This window comes from Ranitomeya variabilis, chromosome 2 (assembly GCF_051348905.1).
Source record: "Ranitomeya variabilis isolate aRanVar5 chromosome 2, aRanVar5.hap1, whole genome shotgun sequence".
Lineage (NCBI taxonomy): Eukaryota > Metazoa > Chordata > Amphibia > Anura > Dendrobatidae > Ranitomeya > Ranitomeya variabilis.
In genome coordinates, this window is record NC_135233.1 from 410,160,567 (window position 1) to 410,179,048 (window position 18,482).

At 49.7% G+C, this 18,482-nt stretch overlaps 1 protein-coding gene across 1 annotated transcript in view; it reads right to left on the reverse strand.

Annotated features, from left to right (window-relative positions):
* Window positions 1-905: 905 nt before the first annotated feature.
* TSPAN6 (tetraspanin 6) overlaps window positions 906-18,482 on the reverse strand; it is a 73,810-nt gene continuing 56,233 nt past the window's right edge. Inside the window, exons 2-8 of the mRNA XM_077286532.1 lie at window positions 11,276-11,464; window positions 10,800-10,874; window positions 7,371-7,469; window positions 6,537-6,692; window positions 5,827-5,910; window positions 5,037-5,125; window positions 906-4,904 (exon numbers count right to left, since the gene is read on the reverse strand). Coding sequence (XP_077142647.1) covers window positions 5,057-5,125; window positions 5,827-5,910; window positions 6,537-6,692; window positions 7,371-7,469; window positions 10,800-10,874; window positions 11,276-11,464 — 672 coding nt within the window. The 3' untranslated portion in view covers window positions 906-4,904; window positions 5,037-5,056. The remainder of the gene's footprint in view (window positions 4,905-5,036; window positions 5,126-5,826; window positions 5,911-6,536; window positions 6,693-7,370; window positions 7,470-10,799; window positions 10,875-11,275; window positions 11,465-18,482) is intronic.

The following is an 18,482-nucleotide window of genomic DNA, read 5'->3' on the forward strand; positions in this document are numbered from 1 at the left end:
GTCTTGTATTTATTTCTATGTAGCTACATAGTGGGCCCCAAGAATGATTTTCTCTGGTGGGCCCAAGGTGCTCCAGTCCAATGCTGACTACTACTCCCCTCTTCCCTGGGTAAGGGAAGGGTACAGATTGAGGGCGGATTCAGAAGCTAAGGCAAGGTACATGGCTCGGTGTCTTCACCATCAGAAGTAATCCGGGGAACAGGGTGAGCTAGGAATTTCCTAGCGTTAGGGACAGGAACGGAGCTCCTGGACACCCCACAACAGAGTTATGACAATATTTTTTTTCATTTTCACAGTACATTATCAAATTCTGTGAAGCATCTGTGGGTTCAAGGTGCTCACCACAAGTCTAGATAAATTCCTTGAGGGGTCTAGTTTTCAAACTGTGGTCACTTGTGGGGGGTTCCACTGTTTAGGCACATCAGGGGCTCTCCAAACGGGACATGGCGTCCGCGCTCTATCCAATCATTTGTGTGTTCAAAAAGTCAAACTGTGCAGTGCTCCTTCCCTTCTGTGCGTCCAAACAGTAGTTTTCTCCCATAGTTGAGGCATCGGCGTACTCAGGAGAAATTGCACAAAAAAAATTGAGGTCTTCTTTCTTTTGTTTTTTGTGGAAAAAAAAGTAAAAATCCTTTTTTTTCAATGCACATTGTTTTAATTCCTGTGAAGCACCTGAAGGGTTAACAAACGTCTTGAATGTGGTTTTGCGCACCTTGAGGAGTGCAGTTTTTAGAACGGTGTCACTTTTGATTATTTTCTGTCATAGAGGCCCCTCAAAGACACTTCAAATGTGAGGTAGTCCCTAAACAATGGTTTTGTAAATTATATGGAAAAATGAAAAATCGTTGGTCAACTCTTAACCCTTATAAACTGCCTGATAAAAAAATTTTTTCAAAAATTGTGCTGATGTAAAATCGACATGTGGGAAACTTTATTATTATTCTATTATATGTTATTCCAATAATTTCACAAATAAACGCAAATCATATCAAACAAATGTTACCACGATCATTAAGTACAATGTGTCACCAAAAAACAGCCCCAGAATCACCGGGATCCGATGACGCTCCAGCGTTATTACCACAAAGTGACAGCGGTCAGAACTGAAAAATTTGGTCTGGTCATGAAGGTGAAAACCGGCTCAGGGGTGAATATTGGTGCGGTGTGTAATGGACGGCTATGTAGTAGTTGACGAGAAAACGATTGCGGAATCCGAATGTGCCATATTCCTGCTGAATCTATGTTTGATGATTGTTTCCGAATCTACTTGCTCAACTGTTCAGCTAATATTGCAAATACGGCGATCGCAATCTGAACCGATTATTGAAATATTTGCTGATATCTAGTGGACACCCGGTCATTCACCTGCTACCTCCGACTCTCCGAGAAGACCACATATTGAGCGGCATTTACATCAGGATGGTTGGGAAGATAAAAGTTGGCCGGTTATCACTTTAGGACACAGATCTTCCCATGGATCCAGTCTCTGCATCTTAATGATGTCTGCTCAGCTAATAAAAGGGCACATATTCATGGATGGTGACACGAATGCTAAGGGCTTGATTCCACTTGCGAGAAACACGTCCGTGTCTCGCATGTAGAAACCAAGCTCTGGCGCCGGCACTTTGGAGCAGACCGTGCGGCTCCATGTGTTCCTATGCGGCTGCACACTTCACTCTGGAGTGCCGGCGCCACAGCTTGGTTTCCACATGCGAGACACGGACGTGTTTCTCACAAGTGGAAACAAGCCCTAGTGTTTAGATTCCACGTAGGAGACGACCATCGATACAAAGTATTTACCTCAATCGTCGTCTCTTCTGTATCCTGCACAATATCTTTACACCTTTTTTCTGGTGCATGCGGCGTATATGGAGAGCATCATGTAAATGGACCTCTGCGCATATGGTGGGTGCCGCGTATTAGGAGTGTGCCACACCCATGGAGTACGCATTGTATACGGAGAGTGGCGCATATACGGAGCATGCCGCATCCATGGAGCGTTTCGCGTATATAATGAGCATGGTGTAAATGGAGAACTCTGCGCATACGTAGCGCTCTGCGTATACAGAGCATGCTGCGTCCAAGGAGTGTGCCACATACACGGATGGCCTTGCGTAAATGGAGACCTCTACGTATACGGAAAGTCCCGTGAATACGGAGCGTGCTGCGTCCACAGAGCGTGCAGTGTATGCAGCGTGCCGCATCCACGGAGCGTGCAATGTATACGGAGCATGCAGCAACCACGGAGCGTGCAGTGTATACAGAGCGTGCCGCATCCACGGAGCGTGCAGTATATACAGAGCGTGCCATATCCACAGAGCGTGCAGTGTATACAAAGTGCCGCATCCACGGAGCGTGCAGTGTATACAAAGTGCCGCATCCACGGAGCGTGCAGTGTAGACGGAGCGTGCAGTGTAGACGGAGCGTGCAGTATATACAGAGCGTGCCATATCCAGACCGTGCAGTGTATACAAAGTGCCGCATCCACGGAGCGTGCAGTGTATACAAAGTGCCGCATCCACGGAGCGTGCAGTGTAGACGGAGCGTGCAGTGTAGATGGAGTGTGCCGCATCCACGGAGCGTGCAGTGTATACAGAGTGACGCATCCACGGAGCGTGCAGTGTAGACAGAGCATGCAGTGTATACGGAGCGTGCAGTGTAGACAGAGCATGCAGTGTATACGGAGCGTGCCGCATCCAGGAAGCGTGCAGTGTATATGGAGAGTGCCACGTATAAGGAGCATGGAGTGTTCCATGTATTATACCCTCTCCTAGTGTATCCTCACCCATCCCCTGTAGACTGTGAGGCCTCGCGGGCAGGGTCCTCTCTCCTTCTGTATCCTCACCCATCCCCTGTAGACTGTGAGCCCTCGCGGGCAGGGTCCTCTCTCCTATTGTATCCTCACCCATCCCCTGCAGACTGTGAGGCCTCGCGGGCAGGGTCCTCTCTCCTAGTGTATCCTCACCCATCCCCTGCAGACTGTGAGCCCTCGCAAGCAGGGTCCTCCCTCCTTCTGTACCTGTGTGCCTTGTATTGCTCATGTTTATGAACATAGTGTATGAAATTAGTGGAGAGGTTGGGGCTCTGGAGCAGGAGGCCGGAGAATGCCCCCCAGATCCTCGCTGTGGACAGGAAAGGACACTTCTTCCCCAGGAGTTCCTGGTCATTTCCAGACCGCTGGGTCTCGCATCTCGTCCTTCTCATTCAGACAAGAAATGAAGCAGAATGTCTCTGGCTGCCCGTCCTGTGCTGGAAACATATTATACGCAGTTTACAGCTCAGACTCTGAGATTTCTGGGGGAAATAAAACACTTCTAACTTTATTGATTCGCGTGTCTCCACATGCACTACATACCCCAGCAGCACATCGGGGAGACGTCAGGGAAACACTTTATATTCCCTTTATTTCAGGCAGACAAGTACAAGATACATAATTGCAGTAGGGAGGTAAACCAGAAGTGTCCAGGGGTCTTCATAGGGGCGCACGGCTCATTGCAAACATTACAACTATATATATTCCTGTTAATGAGAACTGAAACAGAGACAATGAAGAGGCGGCTCCGCGCGGTGACTGCACAGAAGAGGATGGTCACTAGGAAACCAGCAGGCGTCAGCAATGGAGCGTGAACTGTGGACCCTCGGGCACTGGTCATTAGTGGGTGGACAACGGTCTCAGTAATGGAGTCAGACACTTGCTAGAAAAAAAAGTTCAGAAATGCAACACAGACCCTTGGGGTATAACCCTCAAGGAGCGGCGTCCAGGGACTAACAGGGCGATGGCCCCTCCACTTGCGCAAAGAAAGATTGCAGAGATGAGTGAGCAGATTTGTAGGATCCCGGCAGCCATGTCTAATCTAACCGCTGAGCGGGAACACCGCAGCCAGCCGCCAGCCTCGGCGCCTCTTCTGACTTGTCATTGTTTTGGCATGATGCAAGGTCAGGGGGGCCGTCTAATCCACCCATGTGCTGTGAGCGGAAGCACGGTCTGTATATAATGGACCTTAAGTTCACAAAGACTAAAACACACAAGAACTGTCCCTTACTATTTGGAGGGTGGACCCAAAATGATTCCTGTGTCTCCCAATAACAAAGACAGATTCTACTCTCCGGACCCATCTCTGGGCTTTGGATATAGCGGTGACCAAGGGCATTGGCAAAGCTGCTGAGCTCAGTGATTGGCTGCAGCGGTGATGGGACCTGAAAAAGTGACATCACTGCTGTAGAAAAGGGGCGCTGGCTCTGGAAAAGGGACAGGGATTTCTGTCTGTAATTTTACAATGCAGAAAGTTTGGGGTCCACTTTCTTAAAAATGGAGACACCATTAAAATTGAATCTATTTGGCAGACGGATGCATTTCCCTTTAAACAACTTAACAAAACAAGTACAAATTTTAGCCCATTTGCCTTGAACAAAAATTCTGACGTTTCTACACCAGAAAAAAAATTTTTTTTTAAATTCCACTTTTGATGGTTTTTCTATCTGATGCCCCAACAGAAACCGAAGAGCCGAGTCCGAGATGCACGGGTGTCACGGCCATTCAAGTCCATGTGAGGAAATCTAAACAAAGAAGAGGCGAATGTACAGCTCTGCTCAGATTTCCTTCACCACATGATCGTGATTCCAATAAGAAATAGAATAAATTTATCACTATTGCAAGTAATAGCCCTGAAAATGTCACATCAGAAAATGGCCCCATCCTCCAGACCCTCAATAGTACAGGTTTTCCCAAGTATAAAAATGAATGAGATATATAACAAGTCTCTAAAAACAAGGACGTTCCCCAGGGCCGAGGCAGCGGATCTCTGGAGGAAATTCCAATCCTGGTTTCCATGTAAAATGGTTTAAGTTCTTGTGAGGTCTGAAAATCGGACATCAGCGAAGCCTAACAAAGCACAGAACACGTCCTGAAATGAAGAACAGAATCCGAAAATGGAATCATTAACATCGTGCTTCCAAAATAACGGACGAAATCCTTCTTACTCTCCGTTCACACTGGCATCATGGGTGGGGCCCATCGCACCTACCACACGTCCTACCTTTAATCCCAGCGATCCACTTACACCATCTCGTACTGGTTGTTAGTGATGTACCGGGACAGGCAGCAGGCCAGGAACATCCCCACAAGCTGCAGAACAAGAAGCCATCATCAGTTACTCCAAGAACATACAGAGATCATATTCATCAGAGAAACCATTGCACATAGCGTGCGGCTGATACCAGCATTGCAATAGCGGAAGCAGTCAAGAAACTTTCATATAAATGTACCTTAAAACACCAAAAAAAAATACAGGACAAACAGGGAAAAATCCAGGACAGAGGATGGGAAGAACAAGGCCATGCTAAAAAATATTCAAAGTGTCACATTAAGCAAAGGCATCTGTAAGAGAATAGGAAGGAGAGGGTCCCTGTGCGTAAGGGGTAAGGAAGGAGAGGGTCCCTGTGCGTAAGGGGTAAGGAAGGAGAGGGTCCCTGTGCGTAAGGGGTAAGGAAGGAGAGGGCCCCTCTGTGTAAGGAAGGAGAGGGCCCCTGTGCGTAAGGGGTAAGGAAGGAGAAGGCCCCTCTGTGTAAGGAAGAAGAGGGCCCCTGTGCATAAGGGGTAAGAAAGGAGAGGGCCCCTGTGCGTAAGGGGTAAGGAAGGAGAAGGCCCCTCTGTGTAAGGAAGGAGAAGGACCCTGTGTGTAAGGGGTAAAGAAGGAGAGGGGCCGCTGTGTGAGTAACGATTAGTCAGATGTCAGTCGTATGCGTGGAAGCTCATTCACTGGACATCACTCACGTGGCAGCCCTGACACGTGGTCCTGGGAATGCTCAGTGCCCGTTCACACTCACCTGGAAACATGCAATTCCACATGAAATCCCGGCCACGATTCCCATCCGAGACTCCATCACTGAGGTCACCTTGGAGATGCAGCCCTGAGGGGAGAAAAGCATTGTAGAAAGGTGGGCTGAGAAGTGAGGGGGTCTCCTCTGAAAACATGGACGCTCTTCTAATAAAGCAGAGAAGAGTCAGACAACCCTGGATCCTACAGCCGACCCCCGAAAGGTCACTGGCAAACCAGTCAGCAAGCGCTCATCACAGCCCAGCCTTCACATTACCCCCGTTGGGAGGTTTTTGATTCGTAGGGGCCCTACCAGTCATGAGAATGGTGGCTTCGAGCCCCCTTTTTCCAGAATGCAGACCAGATCGGTCACAGCTGATCACTGCTGCTTTACGGGACTGGCCGATATGGCCGCATACTTGTCCTTCTCCATCAGTATCATAGGCACTAATTGTAGCAGCATCGGGGGTCTCCAATGACGGAGAAAGGGGAAATATGTTGCAAGTTGGAAAACCAAGTGCCCTGACCTTGCACATGACTCCGACCATACTGCAGATGTCAGGAGGCAGCGCTGGGTGTGAGGGGCAGGGTGGTCGCCCTCCACTAACATCCAGATGGGGAAGAACATCTCCACCCTATGAGGTCGTCATCTTGGTGACTCTAGAGCTACCAACAAGTTCCAATCACACAGGCCACGTTATGCAGCCACATATCACTTACATCTGTGAAGACGACATCCTTGGCCTTCACCATGTCCTTCAGGGCTTCCTGCGTACAGTTCTCTGGATTGGCACAGCAGCTCTGGGGGATCCCGCTGGTCTTGTAGTAGGGGCTCTGCCCCCAATCCGTGTACGAGTTCACCCCACAGCAATGCAGCTGCACAACACAGAAATCGAGAGAAACTGATCATTCCGGCCTCTCTGGATCCCACGCCCGATTTATCTGAACATGCAACTACCCACAGACACCATCAGCCATAAGAATAAAACCAGCCGGTCAGGGGGCGCCATCTGCACCAAGTGAGCAGTCAGTTCTTGGATTGGAAGCAGGAAATATGGGAAAGCGGAAGTGACAATGCAAAAGTGGGCTCTCCAGAGGACTGGTCATCCCCAAAACTGCAGCTCTTGTCTAGTGTCTACCAAAAGGAATTATGACCACTGAGCCAGCGACAGGGTCATAGACACCTAGAGCTCACTGACATGTATCTGGTTGTATCCTACAGATCAACAGCAAATCCCCGAATTAGTGATAAATATTCTGCTGTATGGGACAGAGGTGTCAGGATATGCAGAGCATAGTGGACGCGCAGAGGCAGGGGTCGCACACGCGGTGGCCGGGGTCTCTGGTGTTGACACGCGGCGGCCGGGGTTACTGGTTCCATTGTCTGTGGCCCCATCATGTACACATCCATCAATGATTACGACAAGTAGTGCGACAGTCAGTTCAGAACTCCTGTCCGGAGAATCCATCATTGTGAAGCCTCGGCCATTGGGAAGATGAAATTTCCTCAGGTTCCTGTATATGGTGGAGGAGAATTAGTGACTGTCCACTCACCGTCTTCTGGATGGTGTCCATCGCCTGGCTCCGGGGGTCTCCAGTAGTATTATACTGCCTTAGGGCCTGCATGTATCCGTGCTCGAAGCTGTCCTTAATCTGATAGGAGAGAGTCTTACATTAGTGTCTGATGGTCACCGCTGCGGACCGAAGCTCCCCTATATCGCTGCTCCCCGCTAGGGTCACACTGGAGGGAGAACACAATGGCGATGGGGGGGGGGGGGCGGGCATACTGGGGGGAAACAAAATGGCAGCAGGGAGTCACACTGGGGGGGGGGGGGGGACATACTGGGGGCCACATGGGGTGGAGCACAATTGGCGGGGGAGGGGAACACAATGGCGGGGGGACATACTGGGGGTCACACACTGGGGGCGGGGGGACACAATGGCTGCACTCTATTGTGCTAAAGCACGTCAATGTGAAATATGAATAGCTATATGGCTTCTGAATAATAGGAAAAAAATGATTGAGATGCTTTGCACAAAATTTGGCCAAATAATGTCTGCCCAGCAACCAACATCAAGGTGGTCTCATAAGACTGATGGGTCCCTATCAATGTGAATACCTCTCTTTGGCTGATGTCTGAATTCCTGGGTGAATGTGGACGCCCCTCTCAGTAAAGCCTGCATTTATGGGTCAGTCGGGACCTGCAGTAATTAAAATCACCGCATGGTGAAGGGCAGATTGCTTTTTTTGTATATTGTATATGGAGGTAGCAGCTCCTGGTATGCACATATTTACACTAGTTTGCATGTGCCAGTCAGTTTTTTGTTGGGACACAAAATGGCGGCAGGAGGACACACTGGGGAGACAATGGCGGCAAGGGGACCCACAGAGAGACACAATGGCGGCAGGGGACACTGGGGAGACAATGGTGGCGGGGGACACTAGGCGAGAATGGCGGCGGGGGACACTGGGGGAGACAATGGCGACGGGGGGAATACTGAGGGAGATAATGGCGGCAGGGGGACATAGTGGGGGAGACACAATGGCATCGGGGGACACACTGGGAGAGACAATGGCGGCAGGGGGACGCACTGGGGGAGACAATGGCGGCAGGGGGAATACTGAGGGAGACAATGGCGGCAGGGGGACATAATGGCGTCGGGGGACACACTGGGTGAGACAGGCGGCAGGGGGATGCACTTGGGGACACAATGGCGGCAGGGGGACACACTGGGAGAGACAATGGCGACAGGGGACACTGGGAGGACACAATGGCAGCAGGGGGACACACTGGGAGAGACAATGGCGGCAGGAGACAATGGCAGAAGGGGGACACTGGGGGAGACAATGGTGGCAGGAGGACACTGGGGGAGACAATGGTGACGGGGGACACACTAGGGGAGACAATGGCGGCAGGGGGACATAGTGGGGGAGACACAATGGCGTCGGAGGACACTGGGGGAGACAATGGCGGCAGGGGGGGCGCACTGGCGATGGGGGACACACTGGGGGAGACAATGGCGATGGGGGACACACTGGGGGAGACCATGGCGGCAGGGGGACACACTGGGGGAGACCATGGCGACGGGGGACACACTGGGGGACACAATGGCGGCAGGGGGACACACTGGGAGAGACACAATGGCGGCAGGAGACAATGGCAGAAGGGGGACACATTGGGGGAGACAATGGCGGCAGGAGGACACTGGGGGAGACACAATGGTGACGGGGGACACACTGGGGGAGACAATGGCAGCAGGGGGACGCACTGGGGGACATACTGCTTTCCCTGAGCACAATAGTCACCCAACTTTCCAATATGCAGTCAGTATAGGTTCTGGCTGCTGCCTGCTGTCATTCACTAGGGACCCTCAGTTCTGGGCAGTCTGTGGACCCCCAGGTGGACGGTTCTCTGAAGGACGCAGCTCTGATACCCGCCACTGCAACGAGCCGTTCACCTGTGTGTCAACCACTTAGCCAGGACAGCAGCCATCATGGTACCATGCAGTCTTCCATTCTACTTTCTGCATCACAAAGCAAAAGAATATTTGCTAGAACTGTAGAACTGCAGCGCCCCTTTAATCAATCCTTGAAGCCGGTAGATCCGACTGCCCAAAAATCTACCGACAGCGGGGGTTCTTCACCGTGGTGCAACTACGTGCAAGATATGATGAAGGGTTCAAGAAGCGCAGCACAGGGCGATTAATGGGGCGACCTGACGGGACAATAGCGACAGTCAGAAAAGACCACAGATATCAGACATCCAGGAGAGAATCAGGGGAGGTGGTCACATCTATGGGAGTTATGGAGGCAGTCGGGGGTCTCCCGTTCTCTACAGGAGGCAGCGTCACATCTATGGGAGTTATGGAGGCAGTCTGGGGTCTCCCGTCCTCTACAGGAGGCAGTGTCACATCTATGGGAGTTATGGAGGCAGTCTGGGGTCTCCCGTCCTCTACAGGAGGCAGTGTCACATCTATGGGAGTTATGGAGGCAGTCGGGGGTCTCCCGTTCTCTACAGGAGGCAGTGTCACATCTATGGGAGTTATGGAGGCAGTCTGGGGTCTCCCGTGCTCTACAGGAGGCAGTGTCACATCTATGGGAGTTATGGAGGCAGTCGGGTGTCTTCCGTCCTCTACAGGAGGCAGTGTCACATCTATGGGAGGAGGCAGTGTCACATCTATGGGAGTAATGGAGGCAGTTGGGGGTCTCCCGTTCTCTACAGGAGGCAGTGTCACATCTATGGGAGTTATAGCGGCAGTCGGGGGTCTCGTGTCCTCTACAGGAGGCAGTGTTACATCTATGGGAGTTATGGAGGCAGTCGGGGGTCTTCCGTTCTCTACAGGAGGCAGTGTCACATCTATGGGAGTTATGGACGCAGTCGGGGATCTTCCTTCCTCTACAGGAGGCAGTATCACATCTATGGGAGTTATGGAGGCAGTCGGGGGTCTCCCGTCCTCTACAGGAGGCAGTGTCACATCTATGGGAGTTATGGAGGCAGTCGGGGGTTTTCCGTCCTCTAAAGGAGGCATGGTCACATTTATGGGAGTAATGGAGGCAGTCGGGGGTCTCCCGTCCTCTACAGGAGGCATGGTCACATCTATGGGAGCTATTGAGGCAGTCGGGGGTCTCCCGTCCTCTACAGGAGGCAGAGGTAAGACCTGCATCTATCAGCCATACTACAAATGTCCGGTGAACGCCCCATAACTAAGTCTAATAGAGGGAGAACAAGGAATCCATAACGTGATCAGTATTACTGCAAAGAGCCGCACTGGACCGGCCCATGGTGAAAACACACGAAGACGGGATGTGACATTAGGAAGAATATCTATGAGGATCCCAGAGAAGATCCCTGCACTAAACGGAGCCAGAAATCAAGTGTCCGTGCTGGAAAATCAGCTTCTTCACAGAAAAGAACAGCCTTCCTGAGGGTCCGCTCTGTGCCAGGACCACCTTCATTGTGCCCACTCTGTGTGCAATCTCACCTCATGCCTGAAGACTAGTCCCACAATGGCCGCCACCAATTCAATAAGGAAGATGAGAGACAGGAACATGGCATACTGAAAACAGAAAGAGCCGCCATCAGTGTGTGTCTGCCGCTAATCAGTCATCGCACCTCCATGGAGCCCCGCTCCCACTGCTATCCGCCCCGCACCCACTGCCATTCGCGCCCATAGCTATCCGCCCCGCGCCCACTGCCATTCGCGCCCATAGCTATCCGCCCCGCGCCCATAGCTATCCCGCCCAGCGCCCACTGCTATCCACCCCGCGCTCACTGCTATCCGCCCCCACTGCCATTCGCGCCCCGCGCCCATAGCTATCCTGCCCCGCGCCCAGTTATCCCGCCCCCATAGCTATCCCGCCCCGTGCCCATAGCTATCCTGCACCCACAGCCATTCATGCCCATTGCTATCCACGCCACACCCATTGCTATCCACGCCGTGCCCACACATGTCCTTACCAGTTTCAGCATCCAGGTACTGGCGCGGCAGGTGGCAAAGCAACCAAAGGTCCCCAGCAGGACGATCACAGCCCCGGTGCCAATCAGGACGTACGGCACATTGATGGCTTTTTCATTCAGCAGTGAGAAGTAGACATCTAAGCTGACTTTTCCCCAAACGCCCACAGTCAGTAGGATCACACCGGTAATCTGCAGATAGAGAGCGACAGTCAGGACGACCACAACCAACAGAGATCTCACACTTTCACCACTGATCGGAGACTGCTGAATTGGGATTGTCGGTCAACGGTGTTCACTTTCCCAACTTCCCCACCACATTCCTGACAGGCAGAGAGCTGGAAGCTATTCCTGGGAGCTACTGACTGTCTGCAGCAATGAAAGGGAGACCAGGTCTCTGGTGGGGAAGGATCCTCTGAGATCAGCACTGTGTTATAGAGGACCACAGACACTATGAACGGATACCAATGTCTCCGAGTGCACTAGCCATAAAATACCAGCTCCTATGGGTGTGCACAGTAATAGGGCATCTCACCATCAACTTCAACAGGAAGACAGATTCTCGATAGCTGATCATCCAATGGCTTTTGAGTCAGTGGTCAGTGATGAATATTGGGGTTAATATTGATCCCATACTTATGGGATATACATTATTGGCGTTGCAATGAAGGGACAAACATAACACATACACTCACTACTGTAAGGCCATTTTAACCCCTCCAACTTAACACTCCGATGGAAAATGCTATTCATGCCGTGTTTTATCTCTATAGAAAGGTAAAATCGTGACAGAAAACAATGACAGTATCTCCCACCTAGGACCTCCAAGGGCAAAGATAGCTTGAAAGTTCAGGATCTCAAACTTCTAAGAGACCTAACACATTGCACAACAAGCCCTTAAGGGGAGGTCTGTGGGCATAACCTTGACCTAATAAAAACCAGTTTGGACTTCTGTCATTGTTTATTCTGGAAGAAAAAGATAGTTCTCTGTGAGAGTGTCCATTTTCCTAACCGAAGCGGTTCCCTCCTTAAAGATAAGAGCCATTCCTGCAACATCAGCTCTAAGAGTTCTTTTTCGTTATTCCTTTTTATTTTATGAAATTGCATATACCGTATTGTTTTGTTCCCATTTTATAAAATCTTTGTATATTTTTTATAAACACTACCTATCCTTGTAGATTAAATGTATAAAATGTAGTAGATCTGTGGTGGCAGCAAGTACCGTATATACTCGAGTATAAGCGGACCTGAGTATAAGCCGACCCCCCTAATTTTGCCACAAAAAAACTAGGAAAACTTAATGACTCGAGTATAAGCCTAGGGTGGAAAATGCAGCAGCTACTGGTAAATTTCAAAAATAAAAATAGGTACCAATAAAAGTAAAATTAATTGAGACATCAGTAGTTTAAAGGGAACCTGTCACCTGAATTTGGCGGGTCCGGTTTTGGGTCATATGGGCGGTGTTTTTCAGGTCTTTTGTTAACCCCTTTTTGTCCCGCTGGCGGCATGCTGATCGCGAAATTGACTTGCCATTGATTTGCTTTCCTGCATAGTTAACACGTGCGCAAAGCAATCTTGCCTTGCGCACGCGCAGTATGCTTTGCCCAGCTGCGGGCAAAGCCGAAACCCATTAGTGTGCACTAACTATGCAGGAAAGCGAATCAACGGCAAGTCAATTTCGCGATCAGCATGCGGCCAGCCGGACAAAAAGGGGTTAATAAAAGACACGAAAACACCGCCCATATGACCCAAAACCGGACCCGCCAAATTCAGGTGACAGGTTCCCTTTAGGCATTTTTGAATATCCATATTGAATCAGGAGCCCCATATGATGCTCCATACAGTTCATGATGGGCTCCATAAGATGCTCCACATTAAAATATGCCCCATATAGTGCAGCACAAATGTTGATTATGACCCCACAAGATGCTCCATACAGATAATTGCCCCATATAACGCTGCACATGGCCCCATAAGATGCTCCATACAGATATTTGTCCCATATAATGCTGCACATGGCCCCATAAGATGCTCCATACAGAAATTTTATGCTGCACATGGCCCCATAAGATGCTCCATACAGATATTTGCCCCATATAACGCTGCACATGGCCCCATAAGATGCTCCATACAGATATTTGCCCCATATAACGCTGCACATGGCCCCATAAGATGCTCCATACAGATATTTGCCCCATATAACGCTGCACATGGCCCCATAAGATGCTCCATACAGATATTTGCCCCATATAACGCTGCACATGGCCCCATAAGATGCTCCATACAGATATTTGTCCCATATAATGCTGCACATGGCCCCATAAGATGCTCCATAGATATTTGCCCCATATAACGCTGCACATGGCCCCATAAGATGCTCCACACAGATATTTGTCCCATATAATGCTGCACATGGCCCCATAAGATGCTCCATACAGATATTTGCCCCATATAATTCTGCACATGGCCCCATACAGATATTTGCCCCATATAATTCTGCACATGGCCCCATACAGATATTTGTCCCATATAATGCTGCATATGGCCCCATAAGATGCCCCATACAGATATTTGTCCCATATAATGCTGCATATGGCCCCATAAGATGCTCCATACAGATAATTGCCCCATATAATGCGGATTATGGCCCCATAAGATGCTCCATACAGATATTTACCCCATATGCTGTTGCTGCGATCAAAAAAAAAAAAAAAATCACATACTCACCACTCAGGCCCCCAGCACTTGCTATATTCTCCTGCTCCGTGCTCCACCGCCGACCGCCGCTGTCTTCCAGTCCTCCACACTGACGTTCAGGCAGAGGGCGGCGCACACTAATCGCGTCATCGCACCCTCTGACCTGAGCGTCACTGCAGAGGGCGCCGACGGTGGAACAGGGAGCAAGTGAATGTCAAGCACTGCGTTATACTCACCTGCTCCTGGCACGGTGCAGACCCTGGTCCTTAGTCGCCGGCAGCTTCTTCCTGTAGTGAGCGGTCACATGGTACCGCTCATTACAGTAATAAATATGCGGCTCCACCCCTATGGGAGTGGAGCCGCGTCCATATTCATTACTGTAATGAGCGGTACCATGTGACCGCTCACTACAGGAAGAAGCTGTCAGCGCCCGGAGAACCAGGGACCGCGCCAGGAGCAGGTGAGTATGATTAGACAGCCCCCCGCTCCCCCTCCCCTGCCGACCCCTGGGTATGACTCGAGTATAAGCAGAGAGGGTTACTTTAAGCCCAAAAAAGTGGACTGAAAATCTCGGCTTATACTCTAGTATATACGGTAGTTCTTTTGCTATTGGGCAGCACAGTGGCTCACTGGTTATCAGTGTATGGTGGCTCAGTGGCTAGCACTGTTACTATGCAGTGCCGAAGTACAGGGTTCAAACCTAACCAAGGACATCTGCAAAGAGTAAGGCTACTTTCACACTAGCGTCATACTCGGCCCGTCGCAGTGCGTCAGGCCGACGTACCGACGCTAGCGTTGTTAGCGCAGCACAACGGGTGCAGCGGATGCAGATTTCAGCGCATCCGCTGCCCCATTGTGAGATGCGGGGAGGAGGGGGCGGAGTTCCGGCCGCGCATGCGCGGTCGGAAAAGACGTTCCCGACGAGCAAAAAACGTTGCAAGCAAGGTTTTTTGCTGCCGACGGTCCGTCACAACACGACGCAACCGTCGCACGATGGTTGCGACGTGTGTCAATGTGTCGCAAATGCGTCGCTAATGTTTGTCAATGGGGAAAAACGCATCCTGCAAGCACTTTTGCAGGATGCGTTTTTTCGCCAAAACGACGCATTGCAAAAAACGCTAGTGTGAAAGTACCCTTAGTTTGTATGTTCTCCCCGTGTTTGCGTAGGTTTACTCCAGGGTCTCCGATTTCCTTCCACGCTCCAAAAACTGATAGGGAATTTAAATTGTGAGCCCCAATGGGGACAGAGATGATAATGTGAGTAAAGCTGTGGAATTAATGACACTATATAAGGGAGTACAATAAATAAAAATTAATTACGTACTTGACAGTGACCATACTGGGATATATATGGATAGACATAGGAAAAAAATGGCACAGCACTATAATTGTGGGTGCACAGGCCCTCAGCAGCTCACCCAATATGTGCCCAACTTCATTCTAGGAAAAAAGGAAGGCAGCACTCCATTTCCTCCAAGCGAATAGTTGGATTTATCCAGACCCACATGGCATGGCGATGTTATAGCTCACACGGAGCCTTTCTCAAGCAGCGAATCAATGACACAGGGGCAAAGATGCTGCCTCTCATATAACTCTTGAAAGTGCTTTAAAGGGAACCTGTCACCTGAATTCGGCGGGACCAGTTTTGGGTCATATGGGTGGGGTTTTCGGGTGTTTGATTCACCCTTTCCTTACCTGCTGGCTGCATGCTGGCCGCAATATTGGATTGAAGTTCATTCTCTGTCCTCCGGAGTACACGCCAGCGCAAGGCAATATTGCCTTGCGCAGGCGTGTACTCTGGAGGACAGAGAATGAACTTCAATCCAATATTGCGGCCAGCATGCAGCCAGCGGGTAAGGAAAGGGTGAATCAAACACCCAAAAACCCCACCCATATGACCCAAAACTGGTCCCGCCATATTCAGGTGACAGGTTCCCTTTAACCTGCGACATATATCCGGACAGTATCACTTGATATGGAGGATTATTGGAGTGGACAGGTTTACACCTGGCAGAAGGAAAGCATGAAACCCACTTGGCGGAAGAGCAGTTATACGACGGGTAGAAGCATGGACACAAATAATGAGATACCTGTTATCAACGATGCTATTCATTACAGACATGGACATTACTATTATAGCACCATTTATTCCAATACAAAAAGACTTTGTCATCGGAAAAGGTGAGGAGGCAGGCGCCACCACGGGCAACAGAAAAGGCAAGAGAAAATCCCACCCCAGCCACCCTGAAGAAACGGGAGCAGAACTAGTTATCAATAAAAGGTACTCACCGATTCAGAAACAGCTGCACGGAGCAAGGGTCTGCCCCTTACTCCATCTACCCATGTGGATCATCAATAGATCTAACAAGGTGCTCACCGATTCAGAAACAGCCGCACTGAGCAAGGGTCTGCCCCTTATTCCATGTACCCACGTAAATCAATAGATCTAACAAGGTGCTCACTGATTCAGAAATAGCCGCATGGAGCAAGGGTCTGCCCTTTACTCCATGTACCCATGGGGATCATCAATAGATTTAACAAGGTGCTCACCGATTCAGAAACAGCCGCACTGAGCAAGGGTCTGCCCCTAACTCCATCCACCCATGGGGATCATCAATAGATTTAACAAGGTGCTCACCGATTCAGAAACAGCCGCACTGAGCAAGGGTCTGCCCCTTACTCCATGTACCCATGGGGACCATCAATAGATCTAACAAGGTGCTCACTGATTCAGAAACAGCCGCACTGAGCAAGGGTCTGCCCCTTACTCCATCCACCCATGGGGACCATCAATAGATCTAACAAGGTGCTCACTGATTCAGAAACAGCCGCACTGAGCAAGGGTCTGCCCCTTACTCCATGTACCCATGGGGACCATCAATAGATCTAACAAGGTGCTCACTGATTCAGAAACAGCCGCACTGAGCAAGGGTCTGCCCCTTACTCCATGTACCCATGGGGACCATCAATAGATCTAACAAGGTGCTCACCGATTCAGAAACAGCCGCACTGAGCAAGGGTCTGCCCCTTACTCCATGTACCCATGGGGACCATCAATAGATCTAACAAGGTGCTCACCGATTCAGAAACAGCCGCACTGAGCAAGGGTCTGCCCCTAACTCCATCCACCCATGGGGACCATCAATAGATCTAACAAGGTGCTCACTGATTCAGAAACAGCCGCACTGAGCAAGGGTCTGCCCCTTACTCCATGTACCCATGGGGACCATCAATAGATCTAACAAGGTGCTCACTGATTCAGAAACAGCCGCACTGAGCAAGGGTCTGCCCCTTACTCCATGTACCCATGGGGACCATCAATAGATCTAACAAGGTGCTCACTGATTCAGAAACAGCCGCACTGAGCAAGGGTCTGCCCCTAACTCCATCCACCCATGGGGACCATCAATAGATCTAACAAGGTGCTCACTGATTCAGAAACAGCCGCACTGAGCAAGGGTCTGCCCCTAACTCCATGTACCCATGTGCATGCTTTCAATTGCAAATTCAGATCAATTAAGATCAAAGAATGGTTTCATGATAGTAAAACAACTGAAAAGGTCAGGACAAGTGAATCAGATTTATCTAGGGTTAGGATTTAGAACAAATAGTAACTCCGTCCCCCAACATGTTCAGCAAGTGAAAAGGCCGAAAGGCCGGCCACCGAGACCCTAAGGGAGAATGTAAATGCCCCAATATCCCCAGGGATGAGTCTATGGCACTGAATGAGCTCGCCCGTGCCCGCTGATAAGGGGGTGCTGTCATCCTCATGCGCAAATATATCTCAGACGTTAACCCCTTCATGACCGGAGGTACTTTTGTTTTTGCTCCCCTTCTTCCCACAGCTATAACTTTTATCTTTTATTTTTAGGTCAATATTCAATATGGCCAAGTGAGGGCTTGTTTTTTGCGTAACGAGTTATACTTTTGAACATATCACCATTGGTTTCAACATATTGTGTACTGGAAAACAGGAAAACAATTCAAAGTGCAGTGAAATTGCAAAAAAAGTGCAATCCCACAGTTTTTTATTTTGCTTCATAAACATTATGGAATGCTAGCCGGGTGCCTTCTGAATGTGGGGGAATTTCAAACATTGCCATTGTTTTTCTATAGGAAGAATAAGAATGTTAAAGATCGTCTGATATATTCAGAGATACATACGTGTTCAAAATTGTTGGTGCCCCTCCTTTAATGACAGGAAAACCCACAATGGTCCCAGAAATAACTGGAATCTGACAAAAGTAATAATAAATAAAAGATCTATGAAAATGAACAAATGAAAAGTCAGACATTGCTTTTCAGCCATGATTCCACATAATTTACAAAAAATAATACTGATGAAATCGGCCTGGACAGAAATGATGGCACCCTGAAAATAATGTGACAATGTTAAATCGCGGTGTGTCCACTATCATCACAGGTGTCTACAATCCTGGAATCAGTGAGTGGCCGGTATATAAGGCTACAGATGCTCACTGTGCTGTGTGGTGACATGGTGTGTATCACACTC